Source organism: Hetaerina americana, unplaced genomic scaffold (genome assembly GCF_022747635.1).
Source record: "Hetaerina americana unplaced genomic scaffold, ioHetAmer1.1.p SCAF_2, whole genome shotgun sequence".
In the NCBI taxonomy this organism is placed as follows: Eukaryota; Metazoa; Arthropoda; class Insecta; order Odonata; family Calopterygidae; genus Hetaerina; species Hetaerina americana.
Window position 1 is genome coordinate 43,176,078 of NW_027286763.1, and position 13,568 is coordinate 43,189,645.

At 36.5% G+C, this 13,568-nt stretch overlaps 1 protein-coding gene across 1 annotated transcript in view; it reads left to right on the forward strand.

Annotated features, from left to right (window-relative positions):
* The window catches only part of Sik2 (Salt-inducible kinase 2), a 171,225-nt gene that overhangs the window by 148,210 nt on the left and 9,447 nt on the right, over positions 1–13,568 (forward strand). The window contains exons 5-8 of the mRNA XM_071585893.1: positions 935–1,105; positions 3,530–3,653; positions 4,540–4,772; positions 9,447–11,936. Of these exons, the coding sequence (XP_071441994.1) occupies positions 935–1,105; positions 3,530–3,653; positions 4,540–4,772; positions 9,447–11,936 (3,018 nt within the window). The remainder of the gene's footprint in view (positions 1–934; positions 1,106–3,529; positions 3,654–4,539; positions 4,773–9,446; positions 11,937–13,568) is intronic.

Sequence of the window (13,568 nt, forward strand, 5' to 3'; positions counted from 1 at the left end):
ATTGTTCTCGATATTTTTTATGCAGGCCGTGTATCGTGTCAATCATTTCGGAGGAAGTCTTTTCCACTGGAAATGCCTGACGATGCTCATCATTTGTGCATGTACGGCCATGTTTAAATTCATTTACCCAATTGTAAACAGTCGCAAACTCAGAAGCACTTGTCCCATGAATTTCATCCAATTCCATTTTTTACTCTTTCGGTGTTAAACGTTAGTAGAAGTGTTTAATCATTGTCCGAAAATTCTTTTTTTTTCATTTTTTAAAAAGCAAAAGTTGATGCTTCAATCAACTATGTACTACTCTTGGATTTTCTGAAGAATTATTGAACGGCCATATTACCGTACGGACGAGCGTATTTGCATTCCATTGCACTCCAGATTACCTTATTATGTTGATATAATAATGTGTACCTTCATATTTCTCATGCTGTTGGTGACACACATTTCATCAGTCTTTATTATGCTTCATTAGTTATAATAAAATATTGCATTAAATATGGATATAACCTGATGCTTATTACCTTTAAATATCTAACTAGAATTCTATCATGCTAGAATTCCAACTCTTAACAATTTTTTAAATTATTTCAACATAATATCATATGTGTATCAAGCCACATATGCTTTTTTGCAAATATTTAATATTATATTGATGCTGTAGAGAGTCAACAGTGTATCTGTAAGAAGCCTGTATTGTGATTCATGCCTTTATAAGTCTTACTTAGTACCATCCTAATATGTATCATAAAATTGAAAATTTCACCAATATCTATTGATAATCAATCATATAGACAGAATTATTGAGAAAATGTATCCACTTCTTAGCAAATTTATCAAATCATCTTATGCTCTCCATGGCTTTCTCAAAATTATGCACTATTTAATAAATTTGGGTTAGTGAGCTTATTACCCAAATCACAACTTTTTTATTCAGGCAGAAAATCTTCTTTTGGATGCAAATATGAACATCAAAATTGCAGACTTTGGATTCAGCAACTATTTTAATCCTGGAGAACAGCTGGCTACCTGGTGTGGTTCACCTCCTTATGCTGCCCCTGAAGTTTTTCAGGGCAAGAAATATACAGGACCAGAAATAGACATATGGGTGAGTGTAAACTAATAGTTAAAATGGTGTACACTTTATATATTGCAATGTCTAACTATTTTTACTTGTAAATGTTAACTATATACGAGGCTAGTGATATATTGATGTCTGAGTTACAGATGCTAATTAGATGTTTATAATGATCATATACCATAATGTTATTGAAAAAAATAATATATATACTCGTATAAGGTCAGTCACGAGCAGGGCAATGATATACAAAAACACTTAGAAATACAAAATAAAGAATCACTGGTTTTTTAATATTTCGATGGCCCAACCACCTTTCTCCATTGAAGTAAGAAAACTGAGGATGTGGGTGATGGACAGAATGGGCATAGGGAGGGCAGGTGAAGGAAAGTGTGAAGGAAGAGGAAAGGGTTTGGGGGTGGCCGGAAGGGGTAGGGGTCAACGGGGAGGAAAAGGGTTTACTCCATAGTGGACAAGCTCAGGATTCAAACGGGCACTAAGCAGCCAGATGCATGCTGACTTGAAGGTTTTAAGTTTCACAGGTGTGTCTGAGGGGAGAAGGGGGACCGTAATAGACACGTTGAAACAGTCATTTAATGAAACATTATGGTGGGAGGCATGTTTAGGCACTGGTAGAGAGGCTTAAAATTCGCAATATAGAATGTGGAAGAAGATTTACATGAGGTGCAGGAAATGTTGTTTATTAAGTTGATATGTTAAGGGGTCTGGCACACTGCTCAACGTAGAAGGAGGGACAGAGTTTTCAATTAAGTGTATGGATTATATTGTGGGATGTACATGAGGGATGACCATGGGATGGGAGAGAATTGGTCATTTGATAGGGGAGGCGAGGAGTGGTGAAGAAAGGATATTTTACATTTTGGTCAATTGCAGGGCACTGGGGTGTATTTGTGGATGGCAGAGGATTTAGATGAAAGTTTGGTGGATTTTAATATGTCCGATAAAGTAGTGGGTTGTTTTAAGTAACCAAGGGACATTTGTGTAATAAATTTGCCATTGGTTTTTGGTCTGGCTAGAAATCGAAGAGGTATTTTAGAATATGTCTGAGGGACTTTATACATATATACAGCCCCTCAGACATATAATATATATAACACTTTTTGAAAGTCTCACGGACATAAATAATAATATATAAAATTTAGCACTAGTGGACACAGACAAAAACACAGAAACACACAAAAAAGAGACTTGCTAAGTTTCGAATTTTCGGTGGTCGCAGCCACCTTCATTAAGGAAATATATAAAAGAAGGGAAAATCTTTGTTAACAATTATAGATAAGTCAGGAAAAATATGAGTTGAATCAGAAAAGATCCAAGAGAGATGGAAGATATATATAGAAGAACTGTATAGTAAAGAACTTAGGTCAACAAGGTTAGATATAGGAATAGAATATGATGTAAATGTTATATTTTAAAGATTTCTCTATTGAGGTATTTGCTTACCTAATCAAAAGCCTTCTATACAAAAATAAAAAAATTAACACCTAAATAAACCGGAAACAAATATATATTTAATGATCACACAAGATATTAACAATAAAACTACCAGCATTATTCAATATAAAGCCCCAACTCGAAACTATTTGACTCATCTCATGCATTAATTAATTCATTCTCACGTGGTAAAAATGACTCAACTCTTGAAGGAAGGTGTTAAAATATGCTTTTGAATACTGTGAAGGGTCCTTTACCTATTTCTAGTGCTTAACAAAAATGACTGTAGAAGCTTAATACTTGAAGTGTCTTAACAAATTCTCATTTGAAGGGTTTATAATAAAAGGTGGTTTGCTGTTGTCTGTGGTCCTCTCCCATAGCAAAGAGCCCAATATAAAGACCTCAATGTAAATTATTATTGGGCAACACATGTTCATGATGTTTCAGAGGGTTTCCATGTGATCATTAAGATAATTTGCGAGTGCATCAATAAATCTAGTCCAACAGGCATGTGTTTTCTTCTGACTACTCTGTTTTTCTTATTAAATGGTGAGCATGATATGTGTAGAGCTTCATTCATTATAATTATTAGAGATGTGAACAGCGGCAGAAACTTGCATGGAAGCAACTCAGAAGAAGATACACTTAAAAAGGTTTCTTCCCTGTGAATACTAAATTTTGTTAACACTGATATTGCAACTTATTTATTCCTTTTAAAAATTCATTATTACTTTTAAAATTCCAATTTTAAATTATCAGATTTTTATTAATTAAAAATTATATAGGCCAGGTGGATGCAATTGGATCACTTTTTACCCATAATTAGAGATACATTATTATTCATTCAAGTGTGCAACAATCCACCTAACTTTACCAATGATTATGCATCTGATAGCAAAATAGTGTAATTATATGGATATTATTTATATAATAAACTTACTTTCCATTGGTGAAATCCAATTTTATCACTTACCTGTGATTATTTTTGGATATCTGTAGAGTCTAGGTGTCGTCCTGTATGTGCTGGTATGCGGGGCCCTCCCTTTTGATGGCTCTACTCTTCACTCACTGAGGGATCGTGTTTTATCTGGACGGTTTCGCATTCCATATTTCATGAGCTCTGGTGAATATCATCTTCTTATTTTTATCATTTGAATTTATCTGTGCCAAGGTTTCTTAACAAGTTCTTATGCTAAACATTACATTCAAAGTCGGTGATGTGCACTCAGTGAATGTTTTTCATGCTGATGATGGTGGTTGACCAATGTAACCAGATACATTCCATCAGTCAAAAAGAGAACTTTTCTTTAGCAAAATAATTATTTTGCACTCTTACCTCACTCTTGCATGTATAATTTCCAGATTTCTCGTTCAAGCATAATTGTCATTGAATTGTTTCCCTCCCTTTTATCATCCCTATGACCAGTTCCTCACCAAATTTTTCAGCACCACTCTCTCTTTCATCAAATATGAATTTAAATCATGATATTGTTATGCAATCCCTAAATTACCCTTTGTGAGCAAAACCCAAGGATTTCAATGTTAAGCTGTTGGATTTGAGTGTAATGTGGAGATTCAAAGGTAGTCTGTTGGATTTCAGGTTTCTTGTTGAATGTTTTTATTTTATTCATCAGGGCATTCAGTTGATCGATCGAGGTAAAACAAACAGTTTTATGACAAAAAAAATCCCAGTAAAGTTTTTGGACAGTAAATTCAAAAATTCTTTAGAGTAAAGTAAATTTTTTACAATATATTCATCAGTATTTCAATGGAAAATTCTAAAGTTTTTTTCAGTAAATTGAGTAGTTTTTTTAAGCAGTAAATTCAACAGTCCCAACTCACTCTTAATTTTTTTTCTCACTGGGTATGATTTCAGTCACCCAAACTTTGGGAATATTATTATATTACTTACTGAATTGAATAAAGTTGCCTTAATCACCATTGCAAAATTAATCTGTAGAGTAGAAACTTATAATATCAAATTTACTCAACATTTATTTTTTTTACAGATTGTGAAGCCCTCATTAGGAAGATGTTGGTCCTTGAGCCTAGTAAGAGATTTTCTATAGAGCAGGTGAAACGGCACAGATGGATGGTAGCAGAAGGCCCCCCTAGATTACTGCCATGTACCTCTTCTTCCTCAATAGCATCACCCAACTCTTTCACTTCGCATCCAGAACCAAATGAACAAATACTACGTTTAATGCAAAGCCTTGGAATAGATGCTTCAAAAACTCGAGAGGTAACTTTGTTTTTTCGGAAAGATGACACTCACTGTTCAAGGGGTAATATCAGGTCAATAATAATAAATGATTAAAAATAATGCCGATTGACAATAATTTTCCATTAAATGACTAAGTACCATACTTATTAATAAAGTATGATTGTTTTACAGTAAATAATTGTCTAATAAAATAATTGGTCATTAAAATTCTTAATATTGAATGAAGAGGTAGGAAGAAGCATAGGCAATATAGAACAAGTAATCAATAGATTATTACTAGTTGAGATAAAAGCAACACCTACGAACTTGGTCATTGCTCAGATATACAAGCCAGCGGGCAATCATAAGGAGAAAGTAGTCGATAGGATATACCATCAGTTAGAGGGCATAATTGTGTGTGTTCCTGCAGGGAAACATTTGATAAAGATGAGGGTTTGGAATGTGATGGTAGGCGAAGGAAGAGATGGTGATGAGGTGGGGACTACAGGTTAGGGATGAAGAATGACCGCAGGGAGAAAGAAATTGAATTCAGCAGCAGGCAGGGGTTAGTCATTAGCAATACTTGGCTTAGAAACCATAAAAGGCATAGGTACACATGGAAAGTGCCAGGTGACACGGAAAGGTATTAGTTATATTATATTATAGCAAGGCAGAGGTATAGAAACAGTGTGATCAATTCGCACAGCTTCCCCAGAGCGGATGCGCACTCTGTCCATCATTTGGTTGTTATGAAGTGTAGCATCCGTCTCAAAAAGATAAGGCAGGGGTGGCAGGTTAGGAAATGGAATATAGAGGCATTAAATGGATTGACAAGGAAGGAGTATCTGCAGGCTGTACAGAAAATCATGGATGCAAAGAGCTGAGAAATATTGAGGAAAAATGGGAGTACATAAAAAAAGGGATATCAAAAGCCATAAATTGAACTATAAGAACCGTTAATGGGAAAAAGACAAGGAAACCATGGATCACGGATGAGATGAGTAGAAAGATAGATGAGAGAAGAAAATGGAAGAATGTAAACACAGATCTAGGCAGAAGGAAGTGCAAAGAGTTAAATCATAAATTAAGACGGGCAACAAATTAAGCATAAGAAGCATGGTGGAAGATGCAGTGCGAGGATATGGAATGTTTGCAGAGGAAGGGTGAAACTAGTGCGCTCTACTCGTACAGCAAGGTTAAATCACTATCAGGAAGTAAGAAGGGAAGATCTGCTAACAGTTAGAGATAAGTTGGGTAAGATAATATATGAAACAGAAAAGATCCAAGAGAGATGGAAGGAATATATAGAAGAACTGTATGGTAAAAAAATTAGGCCAACAAGGTTATGCATAGAAAGAGAACAATGTAAAAGAAGATAGCATAGGTTCAGGAATACTCGACGATGAGATAGAAAGGGCATTAAGGGAGATTAAATCAAATAAGGCCATGGGGGTAGACGATATTCCTGCAGAACTACTCAAACGTTTAGGAAAATGTGGGAGGAAGGGTCTATATGGACTGATTTGTAGTATCTATGTGGAAGGAATCTGGCCGGAAGACTTTGTGAGATCAGTGTTAGTTCCTATTCCGAAAAAGGAAAGGGATACATCGTGTGAGGACTACTGAACAATAAGTTTGGTTTCTCAACCAGTTAAAGTTGTTTTCAGGATCCAAGGATGGATAGCAAGGCAAATGATTACTTAGGGGATGTTCAGTTTGGGTTGAGGAAGGGGAGGCACGCGCGATGCCATTGAAGTAATAAGATCACTAATCGAGAGGAATATAGGATACAATCAGGACATATTAGCCTGATTCATAGATTTTGAAAATGCATTTTATAGAGTGAATTAGGAAAAACTAATGAGTATATTGCAGAAAATAACAATAAATCTGATTTCCCATGCAGCTAAAGTGGTTTTCAGGATCATCAACAAAAGGATGGAGAGCAAGACAAATGATGACTCAGTGGGGGATCAGTTTGAGTTCAGTAAGTGGAGAGGCACGCGCCATGCCATTGAAGTAATGAGATCACTAATCGAGAAAAATATAGGATGCAATCAGGACCTATTTGTCTGTTTTGTAGATTTCAAAAAGGCATTTGATAGAGTGAAGTGGGGAATTAGGAGTATATTGCAGAAAATAGGAATGGTTTGGAGGGACAGGTGGCTAATCTTCAACCTTTACATGTCTCAGACTGCTCAGGTGCAAGAGGGGAATAGAGAGTCTGGATGGGTAGTTTTAGGAAGAGGCGTAAGCCAGGTTTGTCCATTGCCACCAGTGCTGTTCAACATATATGTGGACATGATTACGGAGGAATGGGAAGAACTGGAGATAAGAATGAAAGTCCGTGGGGAATCCGTTAAATCAGTTAGGTTTGCTGATGACCAAGCTCAAGTTTGTCAGTCAGACAAGGGGTTGCAAGCATTGCTGAGTGAATTGAAAACTCAGTGCAATAGATATGTGATGAGAATCAATATTAATAAATCAAAAGGTATGCAATATTCTAGAAAGAAAAAGACTAAGGTAAAAATTAAAATAGGAGGGCAACAACTAGAGCAAGTAAAACAGTTTACATGCCTTGGAAGTGTTTTGGGCCAACAAGGTCAGAGTAGTAGGGATGTAAGGATAAAAATTGCGCTGGGCAAAGAGGCTTTCACAAGGAGGGAGTTGATGACGGGGACGTTGAGTAAGGATGTTAAGAAAAGACTTGTAAAAACTTTGATATGGAGCGTAGCTATGTACGGCACGGAAACGTGGTCATTGAAGCAGGAGGATAGACGTGGACTGGAGGCTTTTGAAATGTGGGTGTGGAGAAGAATGGAGAAGGTGAAATGGACAGAGAAGAAAAAAAATGAGGAAGTACTTGGTATGGTGGGCGAAGAGAGGGGTTTGTTGGGAGCAATCCTATGGAGGCAGGAAAAGTGGATGAAGGGGGTACTGACCGGCAGCGGGATGTTGAAGACTAATTGAGGGGAGAATGTTAGGCAAACGAGGAAAGGGAAGGAACAGGGTAGGGATGTTGGACGGGATGAAGGGAAAAAGCAAGCACACGGAGATGAGGAGGGACTTGATATAAAGTAGGGTGCTGGATTGTGTCTTGTTAGGAGTTACAAAATATTTATTTGATAGTTTTGTCCATCCAAAACTTACCTTAACCGGTAGATTATTAAATAGTAATATGGTCTCCAGAGTTATCAATTGAAAGTGAGAAACTTAATAAAAACATAAATTTTTTTAGTAAACTTAAGTAATTCTGGCAATTTGCAGTAAAATTCATAGTTAGTTAATTAAACACCATTGAGATGATAGAGGTTATCCCAGAAAAGGGAGATATTTATGAGAGATGTTCCCCATGGCCACATTTTTAAGGAAGGGAGAGAAAAGAGAGTTAAGGGAGATGAAAGATTAGCAAAAAAATTAATCAATGCATAATAATAATTATGAAGAAACACTACCTTTCTAAACAATAATAATTAAGTTCTTAAGAATGAAATAAGTGAGATTTGTATTCATTATTAGCCTAATGCATCGAGGTAAGTTATTTATATCTTATTATTCCAGTTCTGCATCAAAAATGTAATTTTTTGCCTCTTTTTGATTTCTTTTGAACAGTATTAAAAAATATTAATATTCTTTGGCAATTATTCAGATCCATGCAGCTCTTAGCCTCTAAAATAGGTAAACTTATGGCATAAATATTCTTTTGGTTGCAAAAGACGTGTTTTGTGTCATGCCTGCATGCATGTCATACATGTCTTAAGAAAAAGATCCATGTCATAATATTGTGTTTTATCAAATTATCCTTTCAGTTTGAAACTGCATTTAAAATATTAAACTAGATTATGAATAGATTAGATTAACAAATACTATAATGATACTATGCCATGTATCTTAACCCTGTGTGATTAAAGGATGTTAGCCACCCATGATGATGAAGTGCCCATGAGCTGAGTTTATAAGTTACATCATACCTCTTATACTAGCTACAGTGCTTCTTAGAAAATATGGTTTTCACTTACCATACCAGTACCAGCTATTGCATTAAAGAACAAAAATAAATAATGACCGCAATATCCTCCAATCTCAGGGCTAAAAATGTTTAAACCCTGCAAAAAGTAATACAACATAGCATGATCCAAATAGAAGACCAATGTTTTATTATGATGAAAATGGCACCCTTCATGCCTTACTTCCTGCCAACCCAGAAAATGAAATTAATAATTAGGCATTATTTAAGCAAAGGAGATTATTCACTCATTAAATGTAAATAGGTGTGCAGATTTTGGATGAATTTGAATAATGATTGCCATTGAACAGTGTTTACGGATAAGACATTTTGATTTCCAAATAAGTTATTTTATCAAGTGTGAATATCAAATGTGTCAGCTAGCATAAAATATATTTGGCATATAACTTTTTAGGCCATTAATTTAAGTACAAAATGGAAGTATGAAACAGAATGTCTAGTGATTCTGATGGTATTTTATTGAAATATTTATCTTAACCAGCAACTCTTGTGTGTAATCCTTTTAGTTTCAAGATGTTCTTTTTGAAAGTTATAACATTAAAAAGTAGCTAACCATATGCCTTTTTCTGGTGAATTATGGTAATGTGTAATCTACTATTTTCTCATTACTTTTTGAATGTAAAAATATTTATACATATATATTTCATTTCTATAGTTCTTCTCATGCTTCACAACATTCTTTTCAGTCTCTTCAGTGTGGTAGTTATGATCACCATGCAGCCATATACTTCTTGCTCCTTGAGAGATTACGGCAGCACAGGACCAGTTTTAACATTCATAGTGGAATGGGTGGGCCAAGTGTTGCAGCTGGCAACTTCCAGCATCACCAACCTCAAACATCACTTGATACTCATCGCCGTCGTCCCAGTACAATAGCTGAGCAAGCAATTGTTAGGAAGCCGATTCCTTCGTCTCAACAGACTCCTCCTCTAAGTGGTGTGCCAATGGGAACAGCATTACCTGATACGAATGGCAGTGATAGCCGGTTAAATGCCAACATTGAGTATCAGCCATTCAGTTCAGATTTGGGTTCTTCATCATCCAAAGGTTCTATTGCACCCTCCCTGCAGCCGTCCTTCATGAGAAGAGCAGGTCCACCCACAAGTCTACCAGCATCAGTTGGAGATGATGCATCACATGGACAGATAACTGGTGTCGATACACCTTCAAACATACCACCTTTGTCTTCAATGGATGCTAATGTAACTGGGGAACTGATGAGTTTTGGTTTTCATGGACAAGGTGATGGTGGTGATGAAGGTCTCCCAAATTTTTCTCACAGTACCAGATCACAAAAGGTGCCTGTCATTGGGACATGTTCTCAAACAAGTCGCATGGCTACAGATATTCTTCCCTCAGCCCCCTCAGAACACATAGTCTGCTCCAGTTCTTCTAATCCTTCTACAGCTGTCAACACTGCCAGTACATCTAGACAGTCAAGTATCCCTCCTGCTTTGCAATATTCTTCAAGTGCTCATAGTTCTACCGATGAAGGTGTAGAAACTGACATGGATGACTCAAATGCTTCAGATTCTGGTAGTGTGAGTGGTGGTGTAAGTGTTGGGTATGGAGGGCGAAGACCTGTTCATAAGCGGCACTCTTATGCAAGTAGCAGTTGTTCTTCATCATCTGGTGTAGGAGGAGTGAGTGGGGTTGGTGTAGGTAGAGGTTTAAGTCATCATTTAAGCTCTGATTCCTCATCAAGAACTTCTCGATCCCCAATGGGGAGTGTTGTGAGTGCCTTCTCTACTTTTGAGAGTCTTGACTCTCAGCTCTTGGACTCACCAGAACTTGCCTCAAGTCTACCATCTTGTGCTACTCCTCCTCCTGTGACAACAGCATCCATTCCAAGTAGTACAGGGGTAGGGTGTGTTCCCATTGGTAGACCAGTTTCTGCCTCTACTACTACTAATGCTATCAATCCTGAACACACTGCAGTAGTTACAAGCACCAGTGCAATTCATTCTTGTATACCTCATCATAGTTCTGGGAAGCCAATCTTGGTTCGTCACAATCCTCTCCTTGCAAACCGAAATGCAACAAGATCACCAGTTGATTTTAGGGAAGGAAGACGTGCTTCTGATGGACTTGTAGCTCAAGGTGGAAGTAATGGAGGAGTTGGTGGAGGGCCTGGAGGATGTGTTGCGTTTAGCCAAAGGTTGCATGAAGCAGGAAGGGCTCGTGGTCAAGTTGAGCTACACTTAGTTAGGCAGGAACATAGAGCTTTACGTAGCCGCTACCAGACATGTGTTCCAGTAGAAGAGAGAACTAGACGTCAGAGTCAGCATACCCGTTATCAGAGAGAGCATTCTGAAGCTGTGAATCCTGTAGATAGACCTCCTTTGCCTAAAAGAATCAGTCTACCCGAGAACTTTGCATTCACTGGAGCCACTGGTCCACCCTCAAATTGGCCTCCTCGAGGTGTGATTGGTGGTAATGTTGAATCTGATGCTAGTGGTAATGTTGGAGGAGCTACTGGGATCAGTCCTGTTCCATGTACATTAGCTAGTGGATCAGGTGTTTCCCTCCTAGGGGGTAAACCTTTGGCATTACAGCAGCAATTGATGCAGCATCGACTTCTACAGCAGAAACGTCAAATATTGCAGAAGCAAGGAGCTTTTCAACAGGGAAGTACAACATTTAATAGCATAGGAGGTAGTGGAAATGCGGTTCTTGCTGGTGGAGTGGTGGATTCAACTGCAGCTAATAGTGGATTAATTTTAAATCGACGCCATATGGTGAGACAGGCATCTTATAAGTTGGCACAGCAGACTCAAATCCTTCCTCCTTTGCCTGTGGATGCAAATGCCACTTCACAGGCTGGCATCACACCCTCAGCACATTCAGATCTATCTTTTCATGCAATAGCAGAGGACAGACTTGGATCAGGGACAGAACAGATATCTGCAGCTGAGATGTGTTTCCTAGCAGGAAGTGGACCATCCTCAGAACAGTGGCAATCTCTTCCTAGTACACTAGCAGCATGTCAGATAAGTGACGGATCTTCAAGGAGTGAAGAAGGTGCTGCTGGTGGAAAAATTATCATAGGCAATACTGTTGAAGTGGACCAACAGCACTTGTGGGGAACAATGAACTTGTGTGAAGGAATGGTGGCAACTTCAGGAAATTCATGTAACAACACTTGGCAAGGAGGTTTTGGACCTGCGTGGAATCAGGTACACCAGTGAAATTTATTTTCATTGGAATTTAAAATGGGAGATGCATGTAGGTGCTCATAGTTTTCTACTTTAGTTTGATGTCAAGCAGTGTCATTTTTATTTAATCCTTTCAACACCTACGGTAAATGTACTCTAAAATGCTTATGTAGATGAAGTAGTCCAAATGTCACCTAATCAAACCCTTGCTGTCCAACTTTTTTAGTGTAATTAATAAAGTAATTTAAGTAAATTGCTATAGAGGCACTTATTATTTTTATGTTTTATTAATAGAAAATGAATGTCATATAGTATCACTAGTAAAAAGTAACAGCAAAACTATTTATATTGGCAGAAAACTTCAAAGCTTTAATTAGAGGCATGAAATATGTTTAATGTGTGCTTTGCACCTATAAATGATTAAGTGGTGTGCAGTAATTAACAATCACTGAAAGTCTCCTCAGTATAATACATACATATTTGCTTATAACACCTCTTACTTATTTTATGTACTAATAAATGGGTGTTTGCATTCTTTGAAAAAATTGCTATAAACTGTCAATAATCACAACAGAGTAGAAAATACGATGAAAACTAAAAAACATATATGTCCCAAATGTTGGAGGAGGTACAGTTTAAACAGAAGCTATATTTCATTCCAAGGGATCATCATTGGCCTACCTGAATATGTATATTTTTATATATCTCCTCGGGAAAATAGAATATATTACAAAAGAAGTTACACAAATTTACCCTTTCTTTAGATCCATAGTTTGTGTTATATCTATGGGAGAAGTAATTTATGAATAAATATGCATTCCTAAACTAGCATAAAATGGAATTCAATTCTATTTATTAAAAATGATATTTTTGCTTGATTATTACAGAATGAAAAAAAGATTGCTTTTGCAATCAATATTTTTAAAATGTAGAAAATAAGTTTGAATATACTGTAAGGACTGTTCAGCATCAAATAAAAATACAATAAATATTATAATGCATATTACTGGATTTTGGGAGCAGTTGTGCGTAGAGTTTCTTCTACATTCTCATGGAGCTAAATTTTTACATTTCAACTAATTACTTCATTTTTAGCAAAAAAAAACAATATTTCAACTTAAGTGCTGCTCTTCATGATTTTCTTGGACTAACTCATCACTTCAGTTAGTGCAGAGCCGGGTAGAGATGGACTTGGTCAGTAAAATATCGACTAATGGCTATTCCATTATTACCCAATCATGACACACATCCTTTATAAGATGCACTCCTATTTTCATGCCGATTCATGTTTATGCCCAAAAATAGTATGCCGAACTACTTGCATTAAAGGTACATAGACATACTAGCTTTTATCAATCCTGTAATTAACAGACTTTATTTAAGGAATAAGCACATTTCATGCTTCAAGGTCAGACATGATGGTAAATAGACTAGGGAAGTAAAATTTAAAAGTTAACCCAGTCAAATTAAATGTAATGTATTTTTAACTGATGTAAGCTAAAATTTGGAGCAGATTATCATTAATTTCAGTCAAGTAAGTTGAATTAAAGTCAACTCTTAAGCTAATTCTCAAGTAAATTTAACAAAAATACTTTTACTTTTGTGGAAACTTACATAAAAATTGTCCATTTCTCTTAGAGAGTGTGAACCTTT